The sequence below is a fragment of the Strix uralensis genome, chromosome 19 (genome assembly GCF_047716275.1).
Source record: "Strix uralensis isolate ZFMK-TIS-50842 chromosome 19, bStrUra1, whole genome shotgun sequence".
In the NCBI taxonomy this organism is placed as follows: Eukaryota; Metazoa; Chordata; class Aves; order Strigiformes; family Strigidae; genus Strix; species Strix uralensis.
The window spans coordinates 6,190,361-6,206,658 of NC_133990.1; the positions used below are offsets into that span (position 1 = coordinate 6,190,361).

At 57.0% G+C, this 16,298-nt stretch overlaps 1 protein-coding gene and 1 long non-coding RNA gene across 2 annotated transcripts; both read right to left on the reverse strand.

Annotated features, from left to right (window-relative positions):
• Positions 1-444: 444 nt before the first annotated feature.
• On the reverse strand, positions 445-11,149 carry LOC141952123 (TBC1 domain family member 24-like). Its single transcript, XM_074889190.1, has 7 exons — positions 11,028-11,149; positions 8,162-9,197; positions 7,716-7,874; positions 6,233-6,296; positions 4,680-4,775; positions 3,686-3,962; positions 445-2,820 (listed from the first exon to the last, which is right to left on the reverse strand). Exons 1-7 carry the CDS (start codon positions 11,128-11,130, stop codon positions 2,675-2,677), a joined length of 1,881 nt encoding a protein of 626 aa, XP_074745291.1. The 5' UTR covers positions 11,131-11,149; the 3' UTR covers positions 445-2,674.
• Positions 11,150-11,368: 219 nt separating this feature from the next.
• On the reverse strand, positions 11,369-16,277 carry LOC141952187 (uncharacterized). Its single transcript, XR_012631569.1, has 2 exons — positions 16,116-16,277; positions 11,369-14,569 (listed from the first exon to the last, which is right to left on the reverse strand). It is a non-coding gene; the product is annotated as an uncharacterized LOC141952187 (long non-coding RNA).
• Between the last annotated feature and the right edge of the window lie 21 nt (positions 16,278-16,298).

Genomic DNA, 16,298 nt, shown 5'->3' on the forward strand with positions numbered 1-16,298 from the left:
TTTTTTTTTTTTTTATTCTCCAAGAGCTTTGAACTTTATTCAGTGTAATAAAACATATATGGTATTTGTTATTCAAATCTCAAGGGGAAAAAGAAGTTGTAGTCAGGATGTTGTGGCCGAACAGTTTTGTAATTCTCTTATGTAAATAAGAAATAAGATATATGTATATAGTTGTTAAAATCAGTTGTTAGAAGGGAGCTAAAATGGCCCCCATCTTCAAGCCACTACAAAAACCCCTGTGCTGAGTCATCCCCCCTTCTGTGATGGAAACCTGAGAAAAGCCCGCGAAAACCGGAGAAAAGCCCGCGAAAGTTGTTTACAACTTTGCAGCCCCCTCAGGGTACGCCCATCATGAATATGGATGAAGCCCACACTGCAGAGGGACTCAGTTCTGTCCTGTGAGGTGTGTGCTGGTAGAGCAGAGACTCCCGGCACACCCAGCGCTGTTTTGCTCACTCGCCGCTTGCTAATAAAATTTTATTGATCACTAAAAATTGAGAAGTGGTTATTTCCCACTAAATTACAAGTAATCAATAACATTCAGTAATGAAATAAAGCGTAAGAAGAAAGGACTGCAGCGTCCCTTTCAGAAATGGCAGAGGCACGCATCAGATTCCAGGCGGCGAAGGCAGTCAGTGCCCTGACAGCCATGGTGACGCGCGGCTCTAATGGCGGGAGCGCAGGCTCGGCCTCAAAGGGCCTCGCAGGCTCTGCCACCGCCTCAGAGACACCCATGGCCTGCACGATGCAACCCCAGCCCCTGGTGTTTTAATACATTAGCCAGTCCTGCTCGCCCTTTACAAGGAAATAGTCTGCGAGGAGGTCAGGCCGGGTTGCTAACGCAGGGCTTTGCATTGCCAGGCGTCTCGTGCGTCCTGTGCATCTCTGGGCAGAGAGGTGAAACAGCCTCTTGGGAGGGCAGAGGGGCTGCTGTGGGAAGCTTTCACAGAATCACAGAATCGTCTAGGTTGGAAAGGACCTTGAAGATCATCCAGTCCAACCATCAATCCAACATTAACAGTTCCCAACTCCACCAGATCCCTCAGCGCTGGGTCAACCCGACTCTTCAACCCCTCCAGGGATGGGGACTCCACCACCTCCCTGGGCAGCCCATTCCAACGCCCCACAACCCCTTCTGCAAAGAAATCCTTCCTAATATCTAGTCTAAACCTTCCGTGGTGCAACTTGAGGCCATTCCCTCTTGTCCTGGCGCTGGTTCCTTGGCTCAAGAGACTCATCCCCCCTCTCTGCACCCTCCTTTCAGGGAGTTGTAGAGGGCCATGAGGTCTCCCCTCAGCCTCCTCTTCTCCACACTAAACCCCCCCAGTTCCCTCAGCCGCTCCCCATCAGACCTGTGCTCCAGACCCTGCACCAGCTCCGTTGCCCTTCTCTGGACACGCTCGAGTCATTCAATGGCCTTTTTGTCCTTTTCAGCCGGACAGAAGCCCAGTACGTGATCACGGGAGGAAAGAAATACCGAGGACACCCTAGCAGAGCTTTTTAATTGAAGGGAAGGGGTAATTCTGTGGTGTTGTTTCATGTGAGCTCCGTGGGCGAAAGCCAGGCGCGGGGGCACGGAGGGCTGCGTCTCACCTCCACGTCCTCCCTGGGTGCCCTTTGAAGGCTACAAGCTGTTCCTAGGTCTGCTGCATGACTGACACTGTGTGAGCTTGCTGCCATCGCCGGCTCCTGCCTGCGTCCTGCTGCCATCACTGGAAGCAACGAGGCAACCATACCTCCTGCTCTGAACAGCTCGGAAAGGGGGATATATGAAAGGTAAAACCACAAGTGGAAAGTATATTTGGATGTGGGAGATGTTCTCATCCTGCAGCCAGAATGATATCTCTATGGTCTACAGCCCTCCTGCGAGGGTTGCCTTGTCTGACCGAGCTACACGTACACGTTCACATTTTGTGTTTTAAAATGTCACGTCTCCCGTTGTCCTGACCCCAGGTAGTCAGGGCACGTTGGTTAAGGCTCATATGTATTCACTGCTCGCGGTCTTACATCATCAGCCCTTTGCAGCGAATATAGATCTCCAATTTAATACAAAAATGACAAGGCAGGTGCACAGCTGGGGGGTTCTCGTTGGCTGCCGGTGTATAAACACCAGGTGGGACTTTGCTGACACTGATCAGCAGTTTCAGCCATGGACAAAAAGTGTCTCGCGCTGTGCTGGACGGTGATCAGTGTGTGATCCCAGGGGAGTCACGGTAACCCGCAGAGGCTACAAAATTCTGCACTGAAGGGTGGTGCTGGGCTTGGGACCACCGGCAAGCGGGGCCTGAGAGTGTTTCTGGTGAGCTTTGTACCTCGGTGTTGGGTTTTGCCTAATTTCTATAAAATCTGCCTGTGCTGTGGTACCACTGGTTTGCTGTTGAGCCCCAAGCTGCAAACAGGCCAGGGAGGTGTGAGAAACACCGGAGTGGCTCACCTCCCCTCCAGCATCCTAAACTGGGACAGACTGGGTGGAGCAGGCTGGGTCTAAACTGCAGGAGGGGACCTCAAATGTCCCCGAAGGCAGCGCCCGCAGTCCCGTTCCTGGCGCCGCATTGCCCCTCTCTCCACACCGCCACCACGGCTGACCGTGGAGGGGAGGATGGCGAGTGGAGGTGCTCTGCACTGCCAGCTGACACCGCAGCAGTGGTCTGGGAGGGGCTGTCCCCCACGGCACCTAGGCGTTCTGAAAGCCCCACACTTCCAAGAGCTGCACCTTGAAGTTCTCCTGGCAGAGCGGAGGATTGTCGAAGGTCTCGCAGTGCTCCGTGCGCCCCCAGAGCAGGTTGGCGTCGAGGGACAGAGCTTGGCCTCCCCCTCCACCTGCAAAAGCAAGCGAGACGGTTGGGATTTGCTCGCCCCACCTCGCTGCTCAGGCAGGCCCAGCCACGGAGGTCTCTCAGGATTGTGCTCATCTCTCTGCTTTCCTTCCTTTGGCCACAGCGCAGAGCTGGGCTGGGGCTGCCCTGAGCTGCCTTCCCTGCTAATCGGGATGTCAGCGCGGAGGCAGAGCCCCTGGAGAGCTCTCTGCAGGGCAGCTGGCACACGGCAGCCAGCGCGAGAGGTTGCCCTGGCAGCACAAACTGAATTATTAAACTGCTTAGAGAGCTGGAGAACAAGGAAAAGCTCCTTGCATACCCGCAGCCAGGCTTGCCCTCAACCTGCTCCCGAGTGCTGAAAGGCAGGCAGAGGCTGTGCTGCAGGCATTCCTGAACCCTCCCCGGCAGTGGTGGGGCACAAAGATTCAACCCTGTGCCCAAGCCTGACCGGGCAGACGGCAGCGTGGGCAGGCAGCTGGCATGTCTGCTCCGAGGGACCGTGCCCGGCCCTTCCTCGGGCTGATCCCACCTGCTGCTCCTCCGCATCCCTCACAGAGCAGAGGGAAGGACTGGGAAAGGACACGCCAGCCCCAAGGGTGCAAACCTCGCCAGGAGGTTTTGGTCTGTGGTGCTCCCCCTCGGCTGGAAGAGCCCCTCCGGGGCGCTCAGAAGAAGCATCCTTGCCTTTGTGCAGTTTTGCACTCTCCTGCTTATTTGAGGAAGAGGGGGCTGACTTCATCTCCCAGACTTTAAATTTATATCGTAAACCAGGAGGTCTTTGCCTCTACAGAATTATAATCTGGAGTAGAGCCCCTTCCAGCCGAAGCAGGGACGTGTTGGTGGGTGGGTGCCCACCATTCAGTAATTACCGATAACGATCCCTTCCCGTGACCCAGACATGAACATGGAGGCTGTTTTGGAAGGCAGAAGGAAATGCCTGATGGCCAGAAACGGGGAGAGACGGCCTTTCCTCTGCGGTGTGGGCACGGTGAGACGGTTCAAGCTGGTGCTGCGGCCCTCCGGGGAGGAGCTGAGGACGGATGCGGGAGAGGGGGAAGGCGACCGCTGCCGTGAGCGTGGCACGGCTTTGGCCAGTTCTGGCTTCTTGATGAACACCCACTCATACCTCTCTGTCTCGGGGCGCACCTGGAAAGCAGGAGACACGTGGTGAGCTCTGTCCTTTGGGACATCTCTCCATCACTGGGGGAAGACGGTCCTGCCTGGCCAGGCAGGTTGGGGGCCAAATGCTGTGTGCTAGGTCTGCACTTGGGGCAGGGAAGGGACAAGGTGTCTTGGCAGTGCCAGGGCTGTTCTGGAGGAGTCTGTGACTGAGAAGTTGGTTTTGTCTTTGCCAGGCGCTGCTGGAGACAGGCAGACGTGCTCGGCCCGCATTGCCGGGTGGGTGCTGGATGGATGCTGGTGGGATACTGGATGGATGCTGGACTTTGCCCCCAGAATCTCTTGGACCAACTGGGCCTGCTCCCTCTGCAGGGACGCTGGGGCTGATTTGGGAACGCTCCATCCAGGAGCTGCCCTGAGCACACAGGGCAGAAACCCGCCCCGCCACACGTGCTGCCCCGCTGTCGTCCTGGGAGGATGCTCCAAGACCCACCCGTGGTTACTGCACATTGCCTTGGGGGCTCGGGGCAAGCCGGCTCACCCAAGGCAGGAGTATTTTCTGTGTTTGCTCTGATCCAGCACAGCAATTTCTGTGTTGCTGCCTCCAGCCAGAGCCAAAGGGCAGCAGTGGGATTGTGGTAAGGAAGCAGCTCAGTGCCACCATGCCCTGAGTTGTCAGAGGGGCAAAGGAAAAAGTAATTAACAAACTCATAAGCGTAAACCCAGAAATAAAATGTGACTTACGGTGAACACAAAGCACTCCCCTGTCCCGAAAAAGCCCGATGTTGCCCCGCTCTTTTTCCTTTCACTCCAGTCAGAGGAGAGAAACGCCCCACACACCTTTGGGAGAGAGCACAGGGAGCCATCAGCAGGGCAGACGCCTGGGGCCAGAGCAGGGCCCAGAACCACCGGCCATCGCGTGTGCGTGCAGGAGGGCAAAGGCTCTGTGAGGTCCCCTGGGGGAATCGGAGCCAGATTCTGCTACACCCGCTAAATCCTGCACTGACAAGTCCCTGGTGCTATGGATGTGAGTCCGCTCAGCTTCAGTGCCTAAGGGGGGGCTCTGGGACATTTTGGGGGGTTGCTCTTTTGCAGCAGAGGTGATTGCAGTGAGCTACGTGCTGGTTGATTGAGCAGAGCCGGTTCGGCTGTGCTGGTGTGTTCCCTGGCCCGGGCTCCGAAGTAGGAGCTGTGCCTCCCACCCCCCAGCCCAGTCCGGCTCCTGGCAAAGGAAAGGAATAACTGCGTGGCTCAAAGTGTGTGAACAGTATTGCAACACGCTGTGGACGGGGGTCTAGGAGTCCCTTGTCCTCGGCTGGCCCCCAGATGGTGGCAAGGTGGTTGCCTGTTTTATGAGTCTTTAGAGAAAACGTGTTTTAAAATGGCAAGGACTCAGGTAACATTATTTTTTTTACCTACAAGGCTTTTAACCAGTCCCAGGGGTCCACACAGTCAGGCTGACTCTGGTGTGGATGTCCTTGGCTTGACTGTGGCTGCAGGGGACCTACTGAGAGGTGGGAACTCGTGCCCGTCCTTGGTACTAGCTAAGGAATAGAATGAGCTAAAATGTGTAGGAAACAAGGTTTTATAAGTCACCTTCTCTTGTCTGCGCAAGGCCCTAGGGGGTGGCAGGGTGTTTATCTCTGCATCACGCTGAAGTGTCAGGCTCGGGAAACCAGGACTGGTAGGTCAATAAATCTTTGGGATGCCTGAACAATTTGCAGAACTTGCCTCTGCTGTTTGATGAAGAATGAGGGATAAAATATGGGTTTATGAGCCATGCTCAGAGTCCCTGGGAAGAGGCCTGGCTCGGGGTTTTTTGCAGTTATTTCACGACTTTCAAGTATCGTAGAATCTGTCCTTATTTCTCCTCCATTTCCCTTGTGTGGCTGCTCTTGCAATTAGAGAGAGATACTTGTATTTAGTGCATTGAAAGCAAGTCCTGGCTCAGGCAAAGCATCTGCTGGCTTCAGGAAAGTCTGCTTAGCAAGGACTTCATGATTTAGTCTGTAGTTGCAATGAAAGAGTATCGCTCGTGGCCTCCCTCCATCTCACTGACTCCTCCCCTCTTCCCCCCCAGCAGCACGCTTTAGACCAGCCTGTGACTAAGGTGGCTCTTCGTGCCAGGGGGTGCAGTTTGTCCTCTCCTGGGAGCTGGGACAGACCCTGGAGCAGGGCAGGAGAGAGACCACTCATCCCCGTGGCTGCTCCAAGAAGTACCGGTGGGGTCAATCACCCTGTCCCCTTCCCGACGTGGGCACCAGTGCAGCCCACTTCTCTGCCTGGGAAATACTTACCTCCCCCTCTGTTGTTTTGATGAGCAGCACCGTCGGTTCGTAGCCTTCACAACATGCGTAAAACCTGCAGAGATGAAGAAGGAGGCTGAGTCGGTGGGGGTTTGAGACCCAGGAGCAGAATGCCACGCAGCGAGCCCGGGCGTGCGGAGAGCACGAGGCTGTAAAGGACGGTGGTGGCTCTTCTCAGCCTGTCGCTGTGCTGGCAGCTGGCCCGAGGGAGCTCGTGGAAGGACAGCAGCAGAAACTCATAATCATGTAGCTCGACCAGCTTCAGTGTTTGTGCAGGAACAGAGGGAGTTGGCTTATGTGACTTCTCGAGTCATCATTTTTGCTTGGTGAAGCAGGTAATAGCTCAGATTAATCCAAGCACTAAATCCCCCCACCCTACCCTCAGGCACCAGGCTGGGGGGGATGCTTCCTGGGGGGACTTTACCAAACGAGTTTGCTTTTAATCCGAATGTGTTTCGTAATCTGGGCTCTGCACCACATTGCTGCCTTGGAAAGGTGCAGGGTTGTGCTTCCCAGGATGGGGCTGCACCACTGTGCCACGGGGCGACTGCTCGCCTCTCGTGGGCTGGGGGAGCACGCTCGTGTGCTAATGGAGATGCTACCATCACAGCCCCACCTTCAAACACCGCCCTGAGAAACGGGGTGTCATGGGCAGCATCCCATCCCTGGACAGCCTGGCATCCCGTCCCGGTCTGCACTGAGCTGCATCTCAGTAGAGAAAACGCCCCGGCACTGAGCGCTGCGGGGATGTCCCTGCTTCCCCCCCACACCCTTTGCTCCATGGCCGTGGCAGTGTGTGCCGCTGGGCCCTGGGTTGACTCCAGCACTGACACTGGTCTTTGTATTGCAATTCGGGCTATTGGTCATGACACCTGGGCTCTCTTAAATTGCATTTAGAGGGTTTGATGTCTTCCCCATAGCAGGATGTACCTGCCCTGAGCTTTGTCTGCTCTGCGAGTGCAACCTCTCAGCTTACCGTGCTCTTACAGAGGAGCAGGTTTGTGTTTCCTGCCTGGAAACATTCATGGAGAGGCAGCCTCATCCCACTGGAAGGCTTTTGCTGCATCACAGCCTGGGAAGTCAATGGCAAACTCATTTTCCAGCTCAGTTTTGAGCCTCATGCTGCATGCCGCTGGGAGGGAGCTGGAGCCTGGGGAATGGCGTGCTGGCTGCACCTGGCCGACTGTAGCCCGCCCGGCATGGCGTGGCACATTGGGACGTCCCCCTGCACAGCACATCCGCAGGGCTCCATGTCCCCCGTGAAGTGCCGAGTTGCTGATTGCCATCTGACTGAGCCTCAGCCCTGTCTACAGCCAGCATGGGCCCAGATCTTGAACTGAGCCCAGGTGAGTCCCCAGGAGACCTCAGATGTACCCCACGGACATGTTGCTTCTTTCTACATCACCAAACTCTCCCCAGTTTTACGCCTGGCCCACCTGACCCCACCTGACCCGAGAGGCAGATGATGCTTTACCTCTGCAGGCTGCACCCATCTTCTGAGGTGGAGAAGAGCAGCAGTGGGGGGAAGAGGGAGAAGCGCTCAGGGATCCAGGACCAGACGATGCGCATCTCCTGAGTCGTTACAATGGTGGAGCTGAAGTTCTGCATGTCCACGGCCAGGTGGAAGGGCTGCCTGTGCGAGGGAGGACGTCCATTACTGCCAAGCTGGGGTGACCGCCTGCTTTTAGGGGTGCAGCCCCATGGCTTACGTTTGTCATGCTTTTTTCATTGTGAGCTTTCTGTTAACGTTGCTAGCTCTAACTGTACAGTGCCTCCTAACAGGGTCCCCACGGGGGGCTGTGAGGCACCCAGCATAGCCAAAGCTACTGGAGATACCTGAAGCTCCCCCCGGGTTGTATCTCCACTTTAACTCATATTTTGTCTGCTTAGCCCCAAGAGCTGGCAGAGAGGTCTCCTTACCTGCTTTGCGCCATGGTTATGCCCCTCTCCATTAACGCCTTCCTGTTGGCCATCTGGAGAAGCCAGATTTCCTTGCGGGAGAACAGCCGGATGCCAAAGGCTCTCTCTAGGAGTTTGTCAACAGTCACGTGCTCAGCAATGTTCTGCACGAAAGCCTGCAGGTCTGCCTTGATGTCAGTCCCCTCTAGCTCAGCGGAGGTCACCGAGAGCCTGTACTGCTTCAGCAAGGCCAGAGCAATGCGGTAGAGGACCTTCTGCCCCTCCAGCAGGTAAACATCAAAGACGCGGATGGCGTAATTGAAGGGGAGGTCGTGAAAGAGCCATGATAGCCATTCAGAGTAGACCTCAAAGACGTTCTCAGAGGTGCTGGCTATGAGTTTGTGAGCTGCTGGGCAGTGCTTGTTGGCCAGATCCCCAAAAGTCATGCAGGAGGCCTGGTGGGCCAGGAAGGACTGGTCAATGTAGCTGGTGTGGGGAGCGTTGCTGGCAATGAGGCGAGAGATATTCCCGAAGCACTGAGCTTCATCTTCACTGTAGTGCAACAGCAGAGCCACCAGAGAGGGGAGGATTGGGCTGTAGGTTATGTCAGGGAAAAGGTTGCCAACACAGATGAGGATCTTCTTCAAGGCCATGACCCCTTCCAGGTTGAGGCAGTACGTGGGCATGGAGCATCCTTCTAGGAACTCAGGCAAAGGGTGGGAGCTCACACTCAGCTTCCCAAAGAGCCGATTCGCCACGTCCCTGTAGACGAGAGCATCTGGGGTGACAAGCCGGCAGGCGACCTGCTGGATGAGCTGGTGGTAGACCTGAGCTCTGAGAGCGCGGCTCGTTGCCCAGTAGCCTTCTCTTGCCAGCTTCTTCAGCTCCTTCAGGGGCTTGCTGAGAATGTCTTGGGGTATATGTGCCTGTTGCTCCAGGTCTGGCATCCTGTCCCAATCCACAAACTGTCCACAGCCCAGACAAGAGGAGGCATCGATGTCCCAGGTGTCAGCCTCGGATGTGATCACGACAGTGACTGGGGATGAGCCAAACATCTCTGTAGGACAAAGACCTTTTATTCAATACGCTTCACCACCTCAGCATTTCACCCTGGCTGATGGCACTTTGTAGTCTTACAGCAACGTCTTGTATTTCAATAGTTATTCTCCCCCCTGCAAAGGGAAGGTTTTCAGAAGGCTTTGCCTGGCTGGAGCTGCTTGCTTTGCCCTCGCCTGTTCACATCAGCTCAGCCCCCTGGTGAAACTGCTGTCCAGGGACTCAGGGAAGCGCAGGACCAGGTACCAGCTGAGTGTCAGGGCTGCTTCTCCACACCAAGAGGGGCTCTGCACCCCTCAAAAAACCTCTTGAATTCCCAGCCTGTGACCTGCTGAGAGGGGGGTGCAGAGAGCAGGGACACAGTCCCTGTCCCCCAGGGGTGACTGTGGGACAGCAGTGTTACACAACCGAGGAAAATGAGCAGCAGTCCCAGCCCAGCTCTGCAGGGGCGAGGAGGGACCCCACGGGCAGTGGGGGCTCAAGGAATGCTGAGGCCAAGAGGGACCATTTGCATTGTGTCCCCTCCCAAGGACAGAGCGGGGCAGAGGGGTAATGTCCTGTCCGGGCCTGGCAGCCCAGGACCAGGCTGCTACGAGCCCAGACAGAGCGGGCAAAGCCGGCCTCAGGTGTTTGCCCTCCCTCTTACTGCCTCCCGCAACAGTCTCCCCACCCCTCCGGCCGCTCGGGTGTCAGAGAGAAGGTGCAAGGAGAAGATGCTGCAGTGAGAGGGGCTCGCCAAGGGTGCAAGGATGGTCTGCGGGGTGCCAAAGGGTCCCCGTTTCCCGCATGCCCCTGTGCACCTGGAGACACCCCGTCCAGGGGACAGCACGCAGGGGCTGGCGAGCGTCTGGGAAGCTCCTTGGGGACAGAAGGTCCCCGGGGGACCCTCGGGGGAGGCTCCGGCACACAGCACAGAGGCAAGGCTGGGACAGCCGTCAGCCCTGTGCTGGGAAGAGCAGAGTTTGAGCTCCTCCTAGAGAGAAGTGAGCGGCATTTTCCCTGGGGTTGCAAGAGCTCAGCTCCAAACCCTGTACAAGGAGACGGGAGTTATCTCTGCATGGGTGAGTTCTGCTGGGCGGTGATAAATTGGCAAGGATAAAGTCGGTTAGTTCATACATTAATTCTCTGATGTACTTGTATTGGATGTGCTCAGCTGGGTTGGGGAGGCTAGGATGGATTGCGCTGAGCCAAACCTCTCAGCTCTGGCCCCAAGGGGACACGGAGGGACAGCACGGTCCCGGCCCCGTGTGCTGCATGCGTGGCAGCACATGGTGGCACGTCGAGGGGGTCCAGGCAGCCGGGCTGCTCCCAGGCTGAGTCCAGCTCTGGCTCCTGCTCTCCAGTTCAGTTTGGCCCCTGCTCAAGTTCAGCAAAACCAGCAGATCAGGTTCAGTTCTGGTTCAGGGAAAGGGCAGCAGTTTTAACGGGTTGCTGACTCCCTGCTTTGAAGACAGTCAGACCCTGAGTACAGTCACACAGGCTTTTAGCCATAGAAACCAGGCTAAAACAAGCACTGGGGTTGCAGCAGGCCTGTTTGCATCACTGTGGTCCCCAGATTCCCCTTGTCCTCATAGCTGCCCACATCATGAGGATGCTGCCCTGCCCGAAGTACTGAGCATCAACCGAGCCCACCCGGCTGTCGGTGCCCCAGCCCAGAGTGCTGGCTGGTGGCTGCAGCTCTGCCCACCCCAGGACGTGTTGGGGAAGGAAATGTGGGTCTGCTCCAGCCCCTCTCTTCCGCTGTGGCCCCGGCATGAGCGGGGCCAGTGAGAGCCTCCTGCATCCTCCCCAGCGCAAGACGTGTGGCTGTCCCTGGCTGCAGCTCACTCACCTTGCCTGCTGCCCGTGTTACGGCCCTCAGCCGGCTCGGCCACGGGGAAGCCACCGGCCGCCCCCCCGGGCGATCGAGGCAGGCTGAGCCCCACCTGCATCATGTGTCCGGGCTCCGGTGCACCCTGCTGCCGGGTCCCCTTGTCCCTGTCACCTGCCCTCGCTTTTAAGGCGAGTGCCAGCCCGCCAGCACAGGAGGTTTATTTGGTGTAAATAGGGTGAGGGGTGGAGCCGCTCCTACGCCCGTGTCACCCCTTCCTGCCCCAATTCTGCGCCGAGGCTGGGGAGGGGGACATAAACACCCCGTGCGATGCGATAGCCATCAAACCAGCAACACAACCATTAAATTTAATCATTTATTTTTCCCAAGGATAACCTTGATTTTCCCACTCTGGGGTTCACTCCCTTTGCCAGCGTCACGGGGCAGGGAGGGTGCTGCGGGGGCGAGGGAGGGCCAGGGCTGCTGAACAGCCCTGCCACGGCAATCACCCGTCCTTGAACAAAGGAAACATCAACACAAACAGTGGGTTTGCAACCGCTTCCCGCTGGATGGTCCCGGGGGAGTCGGAAAGAGAAGCATGTGAGCAGCCAGTGCCAGGAGTCGGGTGACAAGGGAGACACTGGGGCCACGAGGATTACGTGACACCCTTCTGCAACCGCCTCACACACCCGTAGGGACGCTTTTTGGGGATGGGTGTGTCGGGGATGTGCCAGCTGAGTTTGCAGCACTTCTTTAGCACTGGCTGGCAAAACCACCAGGGGAAATTTGGGGCGATGCAGACGCGCACCCTGCTGCACCCGGGGCCTCCTATGTACACAGCTGCTCAGTGGGAGCACGAAATGTGATTGTTGCAGGCACAGCTCTGGTGCTTCAGCATTTCCAATCTGTCCCCCTCTGAAATGGTTATTGATTGACTTTCAGCCTCAAAATGCATTGCAGAATGACAAACTGTATGTTGTATTCACAGACAAAAGAGCTGAGTTGAAGGAAAAGTACCCTCCAACAGCTGAGAGACACTCCCAGCAACATGGCACCGATCCACATTGCTACCTGGAGAACCCACAGTTCAGACTGCACTTAAAAGTGGGCATTTTTATAGGCATCTTAAAGTTTTAAAATATGTTTTTTTCCTTAAAAAATTGGATTTTTTCTCCTGTGATAACAGTAACTGTGGGTTGTTCCTGCCTTGCCTCCCTGCCTGTGGGTCTGCAGGGTCTGCCTGCACCTGCAGCACATCCCTGAGCATCCGCCGGCACCACTGGTCTCAGGGCATCTGCTGCCAAGCAAGAGTGGTCCTTCCACAGACCCTCTCCTTTCTGGATGAAGCTTCTCCTCTGTGCTGTGCCAAATTCCGATGAGAATGGCACGGCTGTCCTGTTGTCCCTCTCCTCCCTTTGCTCCTGGCAAGCTGGGAGCCTGAGGAAGTGGGGGCGAGGGGCTGTGTCAGTGAAGGGCCCCCCAGGGTGCTGTGCTGGGTGGGAGGGAGGCAAGGGGCTGTTTCCCAGCGGGAGGCTCCTCCTCTGCACCCAGAGTCTGTCTGTGCACTCCATGGGTGGCTGGGCTCCACACGCTGCATCTGAAGCGGTGGTGATGACCCCCAGCTCTGCTCCTGGGGCTCCCGGGGGTTCCCCATGCCGCACCCCGCTCTGGTTTCCAGTGCTGAGGGGTTGTTTGTTCTCTCTCCAACTCATACCCTTTTGCTCAGGCTCGTACAGCAGCAGGTCCTCCTGCCTTTCCAGAGGACCTTGCTGGCTGTCTTCTCCTTGTTTGCTTTTTCTAGGACAGCAGATGCCTCTCCCTGCCAGACTGAAGCAGCTCTGAAACCTCCTGCAGCCCTCCCCCACCACCCTCTTGCCTGCTCCCCGGCAGACACTCTGCTCCGAGAGAGGAGATGGAAGTGAATTAGGAGCGGTGTGAAATGAATCATTGCTTCATGTGTTTTTAATGGTGAAAGAATTAAATATGTAGAGGCTGCGCGGGCTCCGGACAAGCCACACAGCTGAAGACCATAAATGTTTCATGCTAACTGCCTGCGAGAGGAGCCAGCCCCATTCGGATGTGCAAAGAGCTGAGCTTCACCCCAGGATGGAGCCGAGACCGGGGGGCTGCCATGGCCAGCAGGGCTCCCCGAGCGGCCCCATGCTGCTTCGCTTGTTGCCCAGGACACTCCTGGCACGTGGATCCTCCTCAGCCACAGCTCCCCAGTGCTGAGCGCCTGTTTCGAGAGCATCATCTGAGCCCCTCTGCGGCAGCCCTGTCCCACAGCAGGGGGGGGACGTGTCCCCTCTCCCCATCCCAGCACGTCCCCAGCCCTGCCCAACTGCTGCAGGGGAGCAGCTGTGAGGCGAGGCGGTGCCTGGGGGTGCTCAGCACCTCCCCAACCCCGCGGGTGGCACTGCACCCCACTGCGTGTGCGGCTCCTCTTGCTCCTTGCCCAAAAGCCACCCCGGCCAAAGGGGCTTCGCCGTGGGTCTGAGCCAGGTGGGAGCACAGCGGGTGTTGCAGCCGCCTGTGAATACCCCGACGAGGACGCGCTCGTTACCGGGGCATGCCACAGCAGTGTGGTAGCCACCCCACGTTGTGAGGGCAATAAAACATCACTGTCAGTGCCTGTGCTGCTTTTCAGGCACCTGTACTGATGTTGCATTGATTTGCATCATCAGCCGCACCCAAAAAAAACCCAACCCGAGAGGCCAAATCCTGGAAGATCAGGTGTGGGAAAAGCTTGGATGGAGGCTGCTGTAAAAGCCGGTTGGTTACTGCAGAGCCCTTCGCAGCCAAAACATTGACAGTGTCAACACCGTCCAGCGTCACAGCAGCTTCCCGACAGCCCAGCCCTGCCTGCTGCTGCTGGCAGGGGGACAGGGACGAAGGGGACAGCGGCGTGGGCAGGGGGAGGCAGCGATGGCCATCTGGAGGTGGGCAGGGACAGGGGATGGGGCTGAGGATTTGGGGAATGGAAATGGCAGCTGCCTTAAGGAAGGGAAAGGCAGGACCCAGGGAGAAAAGGCTGCGGGGAGCCCGTGGGGCTGGAGCAGCCCTGCCCAAGGGGCCAGTGGCGTGGGGAAGTGCTGGGGCGCTGCGGGTGGCACCATGGGGGTGTTTTTAAAGTGACCCTTGAACATGAGAAGCTGCAGACCAGGGTGGGAAAAGGACGGGGAGATCCACTGCTGGGCCTTGGGTTCATGTGGTGGTGGGGAAGGGAGGAAGGGGAGAGGAGGGAAGGAAGGAAGGGAGGAAGGTGAGAGGAAGCGGGAAGGATGGAGAGAGGATGGAGGGAGGGAGGGCAGGGTGGGAGGAAAGGAAGGGTGGGAGGGAGGCAGGAAGGAAAGGGGAAGAAAGGAGGATGGGTTTGCTGCAGAGAGGTGCTAACCAAGGCAGACAGCCCTCTGGGATGACGCAACGTCGGGACATGTCCCACGTGGTGCTGGACGGTGCTGGATGGTCTCAGGGCTTGGTCCCAGGAGTCACCCTGCGGGGGCATCAGGCATAGAGGCTCCTCATCTTCTCTTATGCAGGTATTCAACACTGGTGCAAAAACCCTGAGAAAAAATAAAGCAACTTTTTTTCTGCAACTTTTTTTCCATAAAAGACTCCACTCCTTTCTTAACTTGCAAATCACGGCAGTGGATCCCGGCATGCGATAACATCACTCTTGGGATGCAGAGTATTGATTCCCGCTTCCCAGCACTTTTCCAGTCCCTCCAGACTTCACTGCTCAAAAATAAACTGTTCTGACGCTCAGGGCTGTTATTTCACAGAATTACAGAGGCCGGGAAAATTGCCTAAGCACTGAGCAGTTGGTCCTTTCGTTGGGCTGGATCTTTGCATCTTCCAGTGTATTTTGTGCTTTTCTGGTAGTTCAAGAAGGGCTCCTGGAAAATCAGGGAGAAGCAATGGGCTTGGATGCAGTTTTGCTCCTGACCCAAGCATCTTTCTGCCATTCCCAAGTTCCAGAGGGTGTGGGGATACCCCGGCCTGGAGGACACCAGCTGTGTCCCTGCGCTTTCTCTGCCTCCTGGTTTTCTCTGTCCCAGTTATTCTCCAACCCACTGTGCCAAAGCTCCCCTCGCACACTTTGGGTTGAAGGTTCCCTCGCTGCCATGCTTATAGCTGTACATTTTAATCCAGACCATAATATTATTACCACAACAGCAATAGACAGGTGCCCCGACAGAATCAAGGCACCCGAGTCAGAGGCAAGCTGCATGCAGAGACTGTTGGTGCCCTGGGGAGCTGCTGCCAAGTTCAAAGCTCGCCACTGACATCCAGAATTGAAAATATAAAGGATTTCCTTCTTCCTCAGCAGCAAAGGCCAGAGGTGTGCCACACCCCAGGCCCAGCCTGATGCACAGGCCTGCGTCCCTCCCGTTGCAGCAGCATCACTGAGTGTGTGCTGCAAAAATCCCAAATCCCCCTTGGGCTTTAGGAAAAGCATCGAATGCTTTGGGGGTGCCGGCAGTGCCCCAAGAGATTGCGAAGGTTCCCAAGGGGGCCCTGGCTGCAGATTAAACTCGATGCTCTGGAGATATGGCTGGGGATGAGGGGTTTCAGCTGCCCCATGCTTGGGAGGGCTCTACCCCTCCTTCCCGGCCTGCACCGGCCTCAGCCCGTGGTGTGGGCAGCTGAACCCCACGCCTCAGCTGAGGGGGCAGCTCGGGGCTGGCAGCAGCCACATCTCACAGAATCCCAGAATCATCTCAGTTGGAAAAGCCCTTGAAGCTCCTCCAGTCCAACCATGAACCTCACTCTGACCGTTCCCAACTCCACCAGATCCCTCAGCACTGGGTCAACCCGACTCTTCAACCCCTCCAGGGATGGGGACTCCCCCCCTGCCCTGGGCAGCCCATTCCAACACCCAACAACCCCTTCTGCAAAGAAATCCTTCCTAAGAGCCAGTCTGACCCTGCCCTGGCGCAGCTTGAGGCCATTCCCTCTTGTCCTGGCGCTGGTTCCTTGGCTCAAGAGACTCATCCTCCCTCTCTGCACCCTCCTTTCAGGTAGTTGTAGAGGGCCATGAGGTCTCCCCTCAGCCTCCTCTTCTCCACACTAAACCCCCCCAGTTCCCTCAGCCGCTCCCCATCAGACCTGTGCTCCAGACCCTGCACCAGCTCCGTTGCCCTTCTCTGGACACGCTCGAGTCATTCAATATCTCGGCCACCACATCGGGCCCAGCGGGGCCATGGGACAGCGAGGCCCGGGGCAGCGCTGGGGACAGCCGTGGCTCTGAACCCCTCAGCCCGCCCGGCGCCTGCGCACGGCGGCGTTTGG